Genomic DNA, 17,605 nt, shown 5'->3' on the forward strand with positions numbered 1-17,605 from the left:
GCTGCTTATGAAAACTTTCTCAGGCTTCTCTTAAGTACATAGGAACCCAAACGGTCTTCTATTGCATGTGATCTCGTACATAGCTTGCATGATTAATATCACCAATGACATCTGGAGTTCATTATACTCCTATATCAAATATAGCTAAATTTCCCATTTTAAAAATATTATCATTAAATTTTAAATCTATATGAAAAAAATAAGACAGATGACTCTGTGTAGCTGGAAAATTTGACATAATATTTGGCGTAAATATCTTCCTATTATGAATATCATTAGTGTATTAATATAAAATACTACCTCTCCGTTCCTTAATATAAGACCTTGTTTAACTTTTATTTTGATCCTAAATATAAGGCCCCCATCCACTTGGTCTCTCATATTTATGTATTTTTTTCAAGATAGTCCTTCTAACAATGATAGTTTTATTCAATACACTTGATTAGTAAGGATATTTTAGGAAAGACAACACCTATTTATTAAAAATAACTAACTTAACTTATATCCTTAATATCTTCAAATTAGTCAACTAACTCTTATAATTAGGACAAGAGGTAGTATAATATATAGGTACATGATCAAACTGTAAATATCTATATGCTGCACAAGTCTCACCTGTAGTTAAGTTGGATATAACACCGTGCAGCAAAAGGTGTTTGGCAAAACCAAAACCTAGGTTTCAGAATCACTTTTCCGCAAAACGAGGTAACCTCCTCCACATATTTACTTCGTAATCCGTAAACGCACTTCTGAAACCATGGTTTGGTTTCTATCCAAACACCCCCGTAAAGGTTGAAATGACATTAATGACGTTGAGGGTACGGAACCCGGCAAAGCAAGATATAAGATAATGAAGAACAAATGGGTCGGAGTTCATTACATGACGCTGTTTAATGGACAAATAATAACGTTCGATTCCTCCGTGCTGGTTGATTGTTTTTACACATAATTAATTGACGACCTGGAACGCGCACCCTTTTGATCACCTGACGCATTCCTAGCTGAGAATGTAGTTCATGGTCAGAAATAATAATGGAAGATGAACTGCCTTGGCTTCGGATCGATATATGAGTGGCCTCGGAGAAAACACAGGTCACCAACAATGGGAGAGAATCGGCAATAGAGAGACCTTTTTGAAATACCCAATGGCATGGAAGAAACAGATGCTTAAAGTGAAGAGAGGACAAATGTCAAGGACAACCAAGCCAGAGCCAGAGAATCCAAAGTCATGATGTGAGGAGCTTTCCGTGAGGCCTATAGCTATGCAGAAATGGATCTCGACCCAAACAAAAAGAGAATCTGGGAGGGATTGAGAGCTTTTTCTGAGTGGAGAATGGCTACCTGAGGCAAAGCCAATGAGATGCAACAAACAGATGCTTTGGATTATATTAATAGTCATAGCCACACCCAAGGAATCCAACTCACTCTACAACAGGCCAGTGCTTCCCCACACAATACATCTCTAAACAAGGGAGCCAGAAGAGAATGCCACCCACCAACCTCCACCTTATTTATAATTGACACTTTATAAAATACTATTTATTGGCCAATTTAATATTTTAGCTTTTTTAAAAGCTCTCTTTCTCTATGTAGTATCTCCATCCTCATAGAGATAAGACAACTACTACCTGCAGTCCTAATTATAAGAACTAATTGACTAATTTGAGGAGATTAAGGAAAGAAGTTAAATTAGTTATTTGTAATAAATAAGTATTGTCTTTCCTAAAATATCCTTGCTAATCAAGTGTATTAGTTAGAACTACTATTGTTAGAAAGACTACCTTGGGAAAACATATATAAATATGAGAGACAAAATGGATTAGAGTCTTATATTTAGGACTAAAATAAAAATCAAACAAGGTCTTATATAAAGGACCGGAAGTAGTATTATTATACACTTCATTTTTTGTAATGAAAATTCCCACTCACTGCTCCCGTAGGTTTTTTTTTTCCTTTTTTCACGTTAAACTGTACGCCATCTTCTACTGTATATTTCTCTTATTTTCCTTCTTTATAATTATTAATTATCTAAATTTGTTTTCTTGCACACTGCAGTCCTAACACTTACTACTATTGGGGTGAAGGCTATTCCTTCCGACCTTCCCACAAGGCCAATTGCCTTTGGTTTTCTTCCCAAAATAAACAAATCATGATATAAACAACGGTTGGCCTTGTGGTTTCTTGTCCTTACTTTTTGAGTCGTTTAAGGGAGTGATAGATGTGGACCCCTTCTTGTATACAGCAATGTTGAGATTGATAGGCCCGGTCCATTCCAATCTCATTCATTGACACTCACAGTTTTCTTGGAGTTTGCAATAACCCACAACGATGTAGGCCCATCACGTCCCTTCTCTTTCAATTCACTCCTTCCTACCTTAGAAGAGTTGACACCGCCCATTTGCCTCATTGATATTTATTTGAAATTGAAATGACACACTAATGAAGCAGTGGGGAATTCGACTACTTGCAATGATCAGTTGGTGAATGAATAAGGATGGGAATAACTGATGAGACACATATGGATGGAGGTATGCGTGCGTGTGCGTGGAAGATGAAGAATATGTGGTTAATTTTGGTCCTCGTGAAGCAACTGGACGAAGATGCAAAGTCGTGTCTTTTCTACCCCTATTCTTTTGTGGGTGATTTTCATTATTCTAACGGAACATTCCCCCTCGGAAAGTTCAAAACGAAAAAACATTTCTGCTTTACTTAAAAGTTAAAAAAAGAGGCTATGTGTGTATTCACACGATTCTTTTGTATTGCTTTTCTTCCCTCCTCCATTTTGTTCCATCTACAACTGGGAATACGTGCCAGTCAGTCACAACCCGCGGGTTATGCGGTGCGGGTTGCAGTAGCCCGTATTTTGGTGGGTTGGAAAAATCCCAACCCTAACTCGCCACAGCCCGCTATCTTTTTTTTTTTTTTTAATTCTCAATTTTCAAATCTTATTTTTATTTAATTTTTTAAAATAATAATTGGTGATCTAAAAGTTTAAAAGCAATCACAAGTATAAATGATGTTTAACCACATTTAAAATAGTCAATACAAATATAAAATAATACATTATAAATATTTAATATGATTAACATTCAACATCAACTCATCAAATGATAAATTTTATAATTTTTTGTTGTTGTACAAATGCCATGTTTGATACAAAACACTATCTCTTAATAAATTAGAAGTGCATTTATCTAATTTTTTTTAAAGTTTATTTATCATGTTTTTCTAAAACATTTTTTTTCCGTAATAAATATTGTCTTATATTTGATTGTAGTTATTAAAGTTTTGCTATAAATATACTCCTCCGATCCTTAATATAGGACCCAATTCTTGTGTTAGTTTTGGTCCTAAATATAAGACCTCTTTTTCATATTTATCAATTTTCTCTAAATTACCCCTATGGATACTCCCTCAACCATAATCAAGTAGAAGAAGGAGAGGGGTATTAAAAAAGATGATTATGGTGTTTTAGGAAAAATATGTCACTTTTCTTATAATTAACTAACTTACCTAACTTCCTTAATCTAATCAAATTAGTTAAATGGGTCTTATATTAAGGACCGGAGGAGTAGTATGCTTATTTTTAAAAAATATTTTTTGTTTACATATGTATTATGTAACATGAAAATTAAAATGTAAATAAAAGAAAAAAAATTTCAAATATAATAACATATTATTTATATAAAAAGTTAAAATAAAAAAAAAAGTGGCGGGTTAGGCGAGCCAACCCGTCAACCCATGAGCTAGCCCACCACAGCCCGCGGGTTATGCGGTGCAGGCTAGAACAGCCTGCACCTTGGCGGGCTGACCCGTGAGTCTCAACCCATATTTTCAGCTCTAGTTCCATCCTCCTCACTTCGACGTCAACTTGTGGTATTTAAACCCCATGTTGAATCACGGAGTAGGCAGTTTAATTCCTGTTTTCCATAAGCAGCCCCACATCCTTCGTCTTTATTTGGATCAGCTTTGGGTAAACCAGAGGTTATAAAATTGATTCATTAACATAATTGATTAAATCAAAGGAGGGTGTTTGGATAAATTCTTTGGGAGGTATAACTAGAAAATATGCAATAGAAGCTTATAAGATAATCGCAGTTTTTGGCTTATAATTGATTTTGACATATATAAGGTTGTTTGGTAGTTTATGCAATTTTCATTTCTTTTAAAAGAAAATTATGTGTTGGTTCTGAATTTTGAGGGTTACTGGTTATCGCTTTCTACCACTGGCGCCTATCATGAGTTATTTTTAACCAATTTACATATATCCTCAGAAACAGTTGAAATAATAAATTTACCATAAGATTCAAGTGATTTCTAATAATATCCTCATCAACTATACTAAACTCCAACATCATATCAATTTTGATTCTTTCACTTTCTTTATTAAATATGAGCAGATATGACAAAAAATATCAAATGCTCCTCGAAACAAAGCAAATTCGTTATAAAAAAGACCAAAATACTTATTAATTAATGTCATATAATAATTAGAAGGAGTACTAGGTCAGATCCTTGTGGTTGGGGAGTTAGTCAGTTCTAAAGCCGCATCAATTATTAATGTAAATTCTGGCTCAAGAAAAATTTTTAGGCATATATTTGATTCAAATAATTAACAAATGAAAATCAAGCCAGGCATTAATGAATAAGGAGATACCACCAATGCATGCTCGCCAGATATCAGCAAAAGGGTAGAGTGAATGGTAAGGTTAGAAGAGAACAAAAATAATGAAGCAACATCAATAGATAAATTCAAATGCCATTTATGTGCTTTAATCAGACACAGGAAGGGATATTGGCCATCTGATAAAGAATGTGCTGATGAATTCAACGCTCAACTGCCTACACTACCACCGAAAAAAGGGGCTCATCAATTTAAATCGACCAAGGGAACAAAATCTTCGAAACAGCTTTCTGTTCCCTCCAACATTAACTCAATGAGAAAATTTGGCGATCAATTTTTCCACATGGATAACGACATCGTCTATTCGGGGCCGCACAGCAGCCTGGGGTTGAAGCATCCATGTCACAAACTGATGAAGAGCATCAGGATATGGAGACTTGGGTCCAGCCGGCCATTTGATTTGAGCATTTATAATAGCCAGTTGCAGGCTTCCTCCGGATTCTCCGAGTGCATATTCAAACGGAGATACCCCATACCTGAAATGTCAAGTCAGATGAGGATAAACAAGTTCACCAGAGATGGCTCAGATATTAAGCACAAAACAAAAATAGCAAAACTTAAAATCAGAAATTTCACTTATTCTTGGGAGAATGGTTGGTTGACCTTACACGATAAAAACAGAGCTGAGAAAAAGCCATGTATAAAACCGAGTTGCAATTAAAAACATGCTTGAGTTTTGTAATCTACTTTATTTTTAACACAAACAAGGATACTACAATTTTGAGCAAAGGATGTCTTGTTACACAAAGGTCCGCCACAAATTTTTTTTTATTAAATTTAAACGGTTGATAATTACGACAGAATGTGATCGGGGTCTCAAAACTACCAACAAAATTTTTCTCCTAATTCCCATCTTCTCCATGTTCTGCTCGAGAACCAAACAATGGAATTCAGATCTACTTTGTTTTCTTTCTTCTAAAGACACACTAGCCATGCTGTGGCCCCTAGATTTAAACTAGAACCATCAACAAAGGCACTGCTAATAAAAGTTCTCAACATTAAAATTAAGATAAACCACATACTAAAAAAAGGATAAATTCTCCTCACATTATTGCATACAGCGTGCATCCTAGTGACCAAACATCATTCCTCTCATCTATATCAGCATGGCTTGGGCAATCCCATAGCTCAGGAGCTCGGAAAGGAGCAGAGCAATGTTCAGCTGCCCATTCCTACAAAAGGAACATATAAATTCATGCAAAATAAATAAATAAAAATTCAGCAGTTCAGAAAATTATACAAGCTAGATGACTTGAAAAACACTCGGCTTCACTATATTTGAAAAACTTCACCAAAGCGGCAAATTTAATTAAGGAATTAGTACTGCCACAATAAAAGCCTTAGCTAAGCAATGGATTCTCTTTTCACATAAATTTTGAAAGAAGAACTGACATATTAAAGGTTGGGTCAGGCTATTTTGATGTTTTATAGGTTCTGAACTTAGAATAAGGAGTTGATTACTTCACATCAGTAAGGTGCAAAGATAAGGCGTCCCCTTCAATAAGGCTCCAAAAGACAATCTGAGAGGCACTGTACCTTCTTAGAATCTCGCCTCAGCGCAAGCACCATGGACTAAATTCATACCTGATTAGCTTCATAAACCTATTTTTGGTACACCAACCCTACCTTAAATTTCTCTGCAATGAGATGCTAGAAACTTCTATCCTGATGAAATATAACATTATTTTTCCTAAACTTCCCCAGAATACTTTGAACAGTCCAAATAAACTTCTTCATAAACGGCTTACTGTTCTCTTTTATTGGAAGAAAATAACGCAAACCACTTAGAAATTATAATATAGAATAATGTGACCTGTTTCTTATTTGGAGATGCTCATTGAATGGGAAGTTCAAAGATTAGGATTTGTATGACAAATATACAAAAAATTGAAACCTAAATGCTTGGTTCTTCTTTTTTTTTTTTCCAGTAAAAGGCGAAAGAATAGTTCGCTCTGTGCTCACTGTGTGGCTGCAAAAATGTTTGGTAATTTTCATGTGTCATCATGTTTCATATTTGGGTCTCGCTTATTTGTGAGGAACTAACAATGCACAGAATAATATTCATAAAAAATAAAGAAGGAAAGGGTGGAAGAGGCTATTGATATAGTCTTGAAAATTTGCACCTGCAACTGTAGTGCCTCTGATCGGGAGCGAATTTGCCGTCTGGCAGGTCGAGTACTACCAAAATCCATGAGTATGGCAAGAGGTGGTTGCCCTTTTCTGCGTGTTATTACCACATTACCAGGTTTGACATCATTATGTGCATGCGGAGGATCCATATTGTGCATGTGCTTGAGTCCTGCAGCAAGCTGTTGAGTTCATTTTGCATGGTTAAAGCCCTTTAGCACATTTAAGCAATTAGCAAGTTTAGAATAAATGACAAGCACTGAGATTTCACAAAATCCACCAGAACAATCACATTTAAAGAAAATGAATGTTATAAATTTCTAACAAAGTTTTATCTCGGCTACAATTTTCTGGTGAAAATCTCTTCATGTTTATTATGATTCACTCCATTCATCTCCAACTGGTCAGACTGTAAACAAATTGCAACCTGCTGAAAATTATGAGCTGCTTTATATAATTGAAGTTAAAAGGTTCCTGCAAGAAAATATAAGACAAATACATAATTAAAAGATGGTTCGTTTTACCTGTTGAAAAATGTGAAGCACATCTGACGTGGAAAAGAACTCTTTCTTGGTTTTCATAGTTTGGGCAATGTCAAGCAATGTTCCATCTAAATGAACGGGAAATAGCAAGTATGCTTCATGGTTCCAAGATGTTTCTTTGGTTGGCTGCCAACAAAAATCACTTCTTCCACATAAATATAAAACCACGAGCATAGAAACAAGTAAAATCAACCCAAAGCAGAATGAATTAAACAAGTAATTTTGTGCATTCTTAATTACCCACGACCCCACGTACTCTGTGTTTCCATAACATGCATGAGAGGATAGACATTAGTTAAACTGCAATAGCATAATGACTTTCCAGATTCCATTGATAGGGAATTGTAGCATACAATCCATATCATCAACATCATTGCATATAATTCTAACTAGAAATGTAGTGCCTGACAATTTTAAGCTTCTTTTTTTTTTTTTTATTGGGGATCCATACCTTCAGGATCAGGCTCTGGCCAAAGCATGAAATTCAACCAAATCAACAGCTCTGTTACTTGCGAGATTTTGAAGGCTAACCTTTGGCATATAAAGGAGAGAAGTAATTGTTGGCTGCGATTACTTATTACCTTAACAGAAATGATTGCGTGGTCAAGAAGTGGAAGCAAATTAGGATGGCTGAAGAGGGATGAAACACGGATCTCCTCCTTCACCAACTCCAGCTGTTCATTGTTTTGAATGAGGACCTTTTTCATAGCATAAGTTCCATCATCTACAGACAAATGCACAGCAAATAGTAAGATACAAAGTCTTCTTTTCTAGTGTTAACAGGGGGGGGGGGAGAAGAAAATTCTATGACTTAAAAACGTGAAAATAGGATATCATAGCAACAATGAGAAAAATCATGGTATAATTATCACCATTATATGATTGAAAGGAAATCTAAAATTGCCTGTGCCATCAATAGCGCACAACAAAAGAGCAGAAAGGGCCACACATCTTATCCATAAGCGCGCGCGCACACACACACATATATATCTATCATGCACAGACAATTTTGATTAGAAATGGGTATGACATTCATAGAATTATAGATCTAGGCCTGAATATCAGAAACGTTACACTAGATATTCATAAATCACTTGTAAGTACGACCTCAAGTACTTATTCCACCTCATAAATTTTGTTATAAAAAAAAAATAGATGGAAAGCCGTCTAAGTAACAACAAAAAGTCATAGCTCAAAAATGAGATACATAACATAGATGGCGCATTCATATGACCCAACAAAGAACATTCGAGAAAAAAATTCATAATCTAAAGCAAAGGCATAAGTTATATCTTAGAAGCCCACAAGTATGGTGATGCACTTCCAGAATTGAATCAAATCAACCCCAGACCAAAAGAATTCTACATTTCAAACAGCAATGCCGGTGAACAAGGAAGGAATCTTACCGGAGACATGGGAAGAGTCTTTGAGCTTCTTAGAGAGACCACCGCCAGCTAATGCGGGAGAGGAGTCCGTGACCACCTCCTTGACCAAATAGACGTAGGAAAAGCCACCTTCGCCGAGCTGCCTCACGATGCGGAATCGGTTCTCGTTGATCCACACATCGGTGTCCCCGTTTACGTTGTCATACAATGCATTCAGCCCAGAAAACGAGCACCCCATCTTCTTCTTCTTCCTCCTCCTCCTCCTCTAATTCTACTGTGGTTTCTTACTCTCGCTCTAGGAATCCCTGCCTTGAACGTGCCTGTGAAAACCAAATGAAATCAGGTGTTCTAAAGAGACCATTTCACGTCAATTGTGTGTGTAGGCGACCTTTTTTCTTTTTAAAAAACAAAAATCTTTAACAATTCGCTTCCTTCCTTTTGTTGTCGGGTTTCTTACGACTTTCATTCATTCTTGGATCGCTCAATTCTTGACCAAACACGTTTGATCTTCGCGCTCCGCCATTATGATTTACGAGCATCACATTGAAAGCCATATTTTCTTTTTTGGTGATGAGCCGCATTTATTACTCTGTCGGTCTTTTTTCATAAACAATCTTAGACTCCAGACCAAAAAATTAGTTAAAAGATAATGAATAAATATAAATTATTATTTTTTTCAAAATACTTATTTATGGGACGGAGGGAGTAAAAGAAAGAGAATGAAAAAAATTATTATAATAAAAAAAATTATGAAAGAAGGAGAATGTAGATGGAGAGATGGTTTGAAAAATAAAATAATAAATATATTAGATATTCAAATAAGTAATTAATGGAGGTAAAATAGAAAATTTACTATAAAAATTAAAAACAACTTGCAAATATTACTTATATTTAGGAATAAAAAAAGAAATGGTAGTTATTGCTTATAAAAAAGGATGGGTGGAGTACTAAATAACATACAAATTGTACTTACATGATTTTTTCTCTAAAACAATTTTTTTAAAAAAAATGAAAAAATTGTTTGATGGTCAATTTTCAATCAAGTGTATTTTAAAAAAAATAGAAATATGTTTTCAAAAATAAAAAATTTTTTTTTTTTTTTTAGTATTTCCTCCTTTCACTGCTCTATCTCTCACTCTCAATTTTTTGGTTGCTTGCCTTTGTCTAGGTTGTCTCATTATCCTCTAGCTCTGTTTGTCATTGTTACACCTTTCAGTTGTCTCTTACTTACCTTCTCTTAATTTTCCAAATTGATTTTAAAAATAATTATTTCAAACAAATTTTATGTTTTTTTTTATCCAAATGCGGTTGTTTAATAACTTAATTGTGTTTTTTAATAACCTTTTGCTTTAAAAGCCATGCACAAGTTTTTATAGCATTTTAAATACTTTCACTAAAAATAATTGCGTTTTAAAAGATGAAATTATTCTCATATATTTATTTGATACAACACAATTATTCAAAATAAAGTGATCCAAACAAGCATTTTCATATTATTATAAAATGCATGGCATCACATTGTGCTGTACTGCGTTACATGACCATCCATTCTCGAAACAAAGAGTTTTCATTTTCTTCATAGCGCCGAGGTCTATGGTTGTTGACATTTTAATGCAACCCTATCAACTTTGTCTTGCGGTCTCAATATAGCTGACACCCTCAGACCCTCTAATATAAAGTTCACCTAAGTTATCATACCCAATTTGGCCAAAATAAAAGGAAAGATCTTTTTGCTTCTTTGGTTCTCAAAAAGAATTCGATTCGTTGATCAAATTGATGGGCCGGAGGATACTGCTGAAAGAAGCAGATCAAATATTGGTTATAATCAGGGAGAGAAACGGCACTATTGTAACATAGGAACACGACATTTATGTAAGCAATGTTCTGCAAACAAAAACGTACCTACGTTGTTCACAATAAGGAAAAACGAAAAAACGTACTCTCGTTTACAGAAGCAATACCCTCTTCGATTTTAAATGTTAACTAACTTGTACAAGTAGTAATTCTCCCAACATGTAACATTAACCAGTTTTCCCCGTATTTTCCCCTTTTATTATTTTTATAATGATTGCTTTATTGCTCGGTGTTATTGGTTTGTTTTCAAATTGAGCCACTAATCTCTCTCTCTCTTTTTTTAATATTAAAGTCAAATTTATGTTAAAACATAAAAAGGTGAGTACAATAAGTACATATAAGAAAAAACAAGTGATAGAGATGATAGCTAGGATTAAAATTTGCTGTGTTTGATTTTTAATAGTCTTAGCTCGCGTGAGGGGGCACATTGGGAATATACAAGAATTTAAATCCCCAAATGAGCAAATGATCACATTAATAGCCAATGTAATCTTGGACAATCAAACCAAAATGAACTTATCACTGTTCATTTTCTAGAAACGATGTAAAAAATAAAAGTCACGGGGAAAAACAAAGATGAAGAAATAAACGAAATAAAAATAGGAAGGAAACGATGCTTGAGATTACATGCATATTCTTTTCCCTGCCACTTTAACAATCAACTAAAAAATAGCAATATAGAAATGGATGCTGATGTCATCAGTTGACTTCCAGAGTGCCGTCTAGATGGCTGGTTGCTGCTGAGTAATACAGTGTATATTTCCACCCCCCAAAACAATCTCCCTTGCACCTTCAATTCCCACAACCTACGACATGAAAATTTTGAAATGTTCATTAATACATGGGGAAAAAAAAAAAAAAAAGATTACCATCAAACTAAGATCAACCACCCAAATTCATAACTCGCAAAACCACAAAGTACTTGCTGAATGCAGAGACAACCATTAATGTGATATAACATTTGGATCGGGACAATCATAAACATATATTGTCCGGTCACCCTTCTAAAACGGCAGGATTACTCTGCTCTATTCTGATGCATTAGTCAACTATGCTGTCAAATGGCGCCATTTTAAGAGCCTATCTCAAGTTGATTGATTGAGACAATTCACTAGCTAATATTTGGTTGTGGAACATGTTTTAATCTTCTGATCAAAAGAACATGTTTTAATCGTGCTATTGTAGAGATGACGACATATGCTTTTTAGCTTTCTACAAGCAGTTCCTTTGAGAACCAGCTTCAGTGGATGCCTCTTCAAACAGCTGGATCCTTCTCTTCTACAACGGCATATTATGAAGATCAGATGGTCCTCTCTAAGTGCTAAAATGATCTTATTACACATGATTATGCTTGGAGCTACACGTTTTCAACCAGATAGAGTCATGGAAAGCATAAATCTTCAGTCCCTTGCGTTATATCTATTCTTATCAAAATTGGACTTGCATGTAAATTCCACAAAAGGTGGTGCTTTATTGTTCCTCTCGACTTACATAACGGGTTATTTTATGGCTTTGAAATGATTAACTTAATCGGTGCCTCTTGACTTTAAAATGGATCATACTTCCTCTGCTTTTAGTTCTTAGGTTTCTTGCTTGGCTTCTGCCTTTCCCTTTGTATTTAAAAACGAAACAAGAAGATAAATTATATATCATCAATTATGTCAACCCAAACGCATTTTAACAATAACTTCTTACTTCGTGATGAGGAAAGGCCTTGGACAGGACTTGCAGAGCTTCGTCGTCCCATTTTTTATCTCCAAACTGCGGAACAATGACAGCTCCGTTTGCAATATAGAAGTTTACATAAGAAGCAGCAAGTCTTGTGCCTGGAAGTCTGGGTTTGCCGTCGCCATCCTGTAAAAGAAGTACAACAGTTGATAGCGTTACAATGAAGGTTGAGTTTCTCTGATTCCACGATCAAATCATTAATAAATAGTAGTGAATCAATCCTAATGCTTCAGGCTGGATTAGGCATTAGTCATCGATGTGAATTCAAAATTTCAGCATCATTATAATAAGATATCCATGACATTGTTACATCATCACAATTAAAGGCAAGTCATGGGAATCATTTCCAAAATAACTTGCAATTTGTTTTGCTCATGGCACCTTAGCTTTTTTCCACAGACATGTTGTAACCGAAATGGACTTCCACAAGTGTGTCTTAATTAGCTGACCAGTAGCTGACGGCTTCCCTATTGGAGGTCAATGAGGCTAACTCCATGTGGTTCTAAAATCAACATATGAACGAGTCTATTGGAGGTAATTAGTGACACTAAGCTTGTGTCCTTTCATCATGAGGGACTGTGACTCTGTTGGACGGGAGGCCAGAAACGAAAGACTTATGATTTATCTAGGCTTCTGGGTCAAGAGAAGTTGCAGCAGTATTCCTATCGAGGGTTGACTGATACAACATTGGAGGTGGTTGAGACATTGTGAATCTCATGGTTTTTTTTTTTAAGGGAAATTTGTTCTTCGGTTACATTAGGAGGGTTTGAAATCTTACCCACTACCTATACCTCTAGTCCCATGTGGTTTAAGCAAATGTTTCTTACCTATGAAGACATTGTTATTTGCCTAATTCCAAGGCCATTGCTTGGTAGCCTGGAGCCGCAAGGAGGGAGAGGGAAGAGTGTTAAAATATTTAATATACAGGTAGATAGATTTTAATCAAAGGTTGAAACTAAAACTCAAGTTTCCGCATAAGTAGAGACAAATTCCATAAGAAAACTACCAAATAAACAGATGTGACATTATGGAGAACACAAGCTCATTAAAACAGATGCCAGTGAACTCTTCATTTGAGTCTATTCATGCGAAAGATAGACGCAGAAAATTCTAAGCAAGCTCAATTCTGAAAGCCTGCAGACCTTGCAAGTTGCAACTTGCTATCCCAGTCTAATAAATCAGCAACGGCATTGAAATCAACATGCAAACAACCAAGATACAAGACATTCTAATCTCAGAAACAATATATAGGAAAATCAGATTGTCGGATGCATAAGAATAACGTCAAATTATAACTGGAAATTATACAGAAGTAACCCATACACTGGATCAACGAAAGCTACAGTGCAAAGGTAAACGGGGTTGGTAAGTGAACTTCAGCAATCATGCCTACAAGTGATGAGCGAAATTAAATAATAAAGATAACTAACATTTTGCTTTTCATTTGTGTTGAATCGTGATCAAAGAGGACTTTCAATTAAAGAAAGCAAGATATGCAAACATGTATACTTGCCTGAATGAGACCAGCAGCCTCTTCCTTGGTCATATAGAGTGGGCCAGGTATATGGAGTTTAATTATTTCAAGTTTTCTGCCATTGGCATCGGTTACACTTGAAAGCAATGAATATGCCTCTGCAGATCTTTCATACTGCGGATCAGTTTCATCATCAGTCCAAGACAGAAGAACCACACCAGGCCTTGCAAAACAGCACATGTTGTCGATATGACCATTAGTGTCATCATCCCCTGCATCAAACCATTATAAAGATTTATTTAACATAAATGGACAAAGGCTAATTACCAATTTTAACATTTATGTATCAAGATATATCTGGATCAGGCATATATAAGTGCCTAAAACTCCTAAGTTGGCCATCTTTCCAGAAGTATATATATCAGCCTAATCATTTAAAACCATTTGGATCAGCCTGCACTCTTGAAAGTGGATTGTATCAATCGATGCTGAGGTGTAAATAAAGCAAAATTTTAGTCTTGTAACATCCATGAAAGTAACTACAGAAGGATTGCCTGATTTCTAAGATGAAGGATTTCAGAGATATTGAACTCTGAATTCAATTTGTATTGAAAGAAAGATTGCATAAATGGGGAAGGAAAACAGACAAACGTCCAGTCCAATGCCAAAATTATCCATCAATCAAGCAAAGAGTAATGGATGCATAAAGATGAAAGTTGATTAGTAATTAGGGGACAAACCGCAGATAATTATGTAAAAGAAGTCATGATCTTCGACTAGTATCAAAGCAGAAGAAAGTTATCACCTAGATCTTAATGGTTTTGAATTTTCTTTCTAAAAATAAGCTGCAGACCCCAGGAAAGAATCAGAAACTTCACAAATTTCTAGGAGCTTTCGTTCAAACTTTGCAAGGAAAGAAATGTGTTGGTTTTGCTTTACTTTAGTTTCATTCTAACATTGAGAAAAAGGAGAGGTCATAAACAATTTTACTGTAAGTGCAAAGCTGTAACTTCAAGAATTTTGATAGTGAACGATGGCATAGTATAAGAAAAACTACAGAAATATCATGCTACTTTTCAGCACTCTAAATTTTGTTCTTTGTCAACGAGATAAAAGTGAAGACTAGAAGCACTAAAGTTGATTAATGTCGTAATCCCCAAAAAGAACAGTTGATTAACGTCAGCATAGAACACCAGAGGACAGTCAGATTCTACCCTTTATAACACTTAAGAAGAAGCATAGAATGCTTGTACAGCTCATTCATAGTGATTATTCTATCTGAATAGGCTTTGATAGAAAGCTTTGCAGTTTCCATATCCTACACTGGTTTTTTCTATATCCTATATTGCAAGGCATAACTATATGGTCCCTTTAAAAATTTTCATTGACTGAAATTAAGCAGCCAAAGTAAAATTCTATCAGTTCAAACCAAAATAAAAGCTCTTAAATCTAAAAGATAAGTTCCTTACCATACAGTCCACGAGGCAACCATATAATCTTTCTGACTCCCAGACATGCTTTAAGTTTATCCTCTATCTGGATTTTACTCAAGCCAGGATTCCTGTTTTTGTTCAAGAGACATTCCTCGGTGGTAAGACATGTCCCTAAGTTAAAGAAAGCATTGTCATAAACCGCAGAATCATTAAACTTTTCAAGCAAATGGCATCTTACATGCGGAAGGGGGACTGAAGGGTACAGCAGTAAAAATCTAATCATATGTGGTCAGGAAAGACTGGATAAAGCAATTAAGTAGACATAATGAGTACTGACTGAATAAAGAAAATAATCAGAAATTATAGTTACCACATATTCTTGCTCATGAATAAGCCAAAACTAAAACCAAATTTTGAATTGAAGTTTCATTGACAGCAGACTGGCATTTTATAGAATCTCTATTCACCAGCTTACATGCTTCTCCAGTGTCCAAACTAGAGAAAAATATTTTAACATCACAAAATAACTCTTACCTTCTCCATCCACATGGATGCTTCCGCCTTCAAGCACAACTGTTTGGGGAAATCTAGGAATCGTCTCAATTTCCAGAATCTAGCAAACATGCCATGATAGGATAACTAAATTAGCATATTGAACAAAAAATTCACTTTTACATGGACAAATAGTAAGATATCCAATTACACAAACCTTCTTAGCAACTAGGAGGTCAAGACTCCAGTCATGATAACAGCCATCATCTAAACCTAGACAATTTTTAAAATTTATCAGGTAAAGAGCCAAATAACTACATAATAAATATGAACTGAGAAAGATATTATTGTTAGTTAAATAACCCAATTACAAGTTAAAAAATTTTAGTCAAATAACCCAAAAGCGAAATGACAATAAGCCAGACTTCCCAAAGTTTGTCTGCAAACAACAACTAAACAAAAATCTAAAAATCATTTCCTTTCATGATTCATCTTATAAAGCATCAGACAACTCTTAGTTCAATAAAAATGATTTTATCATGTTTCACCAACGAAACAAGGTTAAGATGATGGCAAATAAAGATTATTGGATGTCTGTTTGTTTACCTCCCCAGCTGTTAAAATTCCAATCAATTCCCGCGACCTTCGGTTCTGTATCAGACCTTCTGCTCACAACAAACTGGAGAGGGAAAAAATCGCAAAAGTAAACGGAAAGCAAAAGGCGTAGTTACTACATTTACACATCCGGGCAAGTTTATCTAATCCGCTACGTGTTATTCATGAGGGAGCAACTCACGGTGGGCCCAGTGTCACGAAACCAAGAATCATTGAAGCTCATCTCAACGACCCTGATATTTGAAGGTAGCAGACTTCGCGCATTCTTCCACTGAGAATAGGAGGACATTACCAAATTCAACAATAGCACAAAACATTATTTATGAATTCCAAGCGAGGTTATCAACGCCTTATATCTTTAAGGAACCTGGGAAGAACTTGCACAAACTGTCACAGGCTCAAACTTTGAGATTGCAGATGCTACCCTGGCAAATACATGCTGGGAGTGAACAGCCTTGTCTCTCCAATTATCCGGACGTTCCTGTTATTCAGAATCACACTTGCTCAAAACGGCGGCGGAGGAAACAAGAGGGATTTTGTGACAACAAGAGGAGTGAATATTTTGAGGAAAGTATCCCATTGATCATATAAGACAATTGAATTTTTTCTGGAAAGGATGGCATTGATCAGACATACAACAACCAATACAGGCAATTGGGGGGGGGGGGAGAAGAGAATGAGAAAACTAGTTGAATCAGCAAGAAGATAGAGTTGGACCAGAAAATTAGGGTAGCATAAGCCACTATAAAAGGGGGGAAAAAAAATCAAATCGAAGGACGGCATAAACACAAGGCTCCAGACCAAGAGGGAGGGGGCTTGCGATTCATTGCTCAGTTTTGATTAGAGGAGAGGGCAGATATACTTACAGGCCAACCAATCCAACAGTGCGAGTGGGGTTCCCACTCTGCCGGCATATGAAAGCCAAGAGAAGCCGGCGTGCCGTTGAGCTCCATGGACGAGACTCTGAGTTGTGGGTTGGAGCAGAGCGGAGAGGAGAGGAGAATCTTGGATGACAAGTTTCGTAAAGGCAAAATGAAGAGCAGGAGAAAAGATGACTTTTTGGTTGTCGTGCAACTGCTGGTTGGATTCCCTCACCCCCACTCACAGGATGCAGATTCCCTGGAACCCGATTCGCAATGGAATCTGTTCGCAGTCATGTTTGCGAAAATATACCGTCCCATGTGGATGACACGACAAAATTAAAAAAATATTGGGATAAAAATAAAATCATGAGTTTAAAAATAATTTTACAATATACAAAATAAATATGT

General features: G+C 35.7%; 2 protein-coding genes across 2 annotated transcripts; both read right to left on the reverse strand.

The window, feature by feature from the left end:
* Positions 1–4,726: 4,726 nt before the first annotated feature.
* LOC114721892 (serine/threonine-protein kinase 16-like) lies at positions 4,727–9,250 on the reverse strand. The gene is made up of 6 exons (XM_028907784.1): positions 8,760–9,250; positions 7,935–8,077; positions 7,336–7,479; positions 6,808–6,993; positions 5,732–5,856; positions 4,727–5,160 (listed from the first exon to the last, which is right to left on the reverse strand). Exons 1-6 carry the CDS (start codon positions 8,974–8,976, stop codon positions 4,935–4,937), a joined length of 1,041 nt encoding a protein of 346 aa, XP_028763617.1. The 5' UTR covers positions 8,977–9,250; the 3' UTR covers positions 4,727–4,934.
* Positions 9,251–11,028: 1,778 nt separating this feature from the next.
* On the reverse strand, positions 11,029–17,353 carry LOC114721891 (agmatine deiminase). Its single transcript, XM_028907783.1, has 10 exons — positions 17,201–17,353; positions 16,702–16,815; positions 16,516–16,605; positions 16,326–16,398; positions 15,937–15,992; positions 15,762–15,840; positions 15,264–15,398; positions 13,834–14,066; positions 12,288–12,446; positions 11,029–11,398 (listed from the first exon to the last, which is right to left on the reverse strand). Exons 1-10 carry the CDS (start codon positions 17,285–17,287, stop codon positions 11,315–11,317), a joined length of 1,110 nt encoding a protein of 369 aa, XP_028763616.1. The 5' UTR covers positions 17,288–17,353; the 3' UTR covers positions 11,029–11,314.
* Between the last annotated feature and the right edge of the window lie 252 nt (positions 17,354–17,605).

Source organism: Neltuma alba, unplaced genomic scaffold (assembly GCF_004799145.2).
Source record: "Neltuma alba isolate B1F8T4 unplaced genomic scaffold, ASM479914v2 tig00012074_pilon, whole genome shotgun sequence".
Lineage (NCBI taxonomy): Eukaryota > Viridiplantae > Streptophyta > Magnoliopsida > Fabales > Fabaceae > Neltuma > Neltuma alba.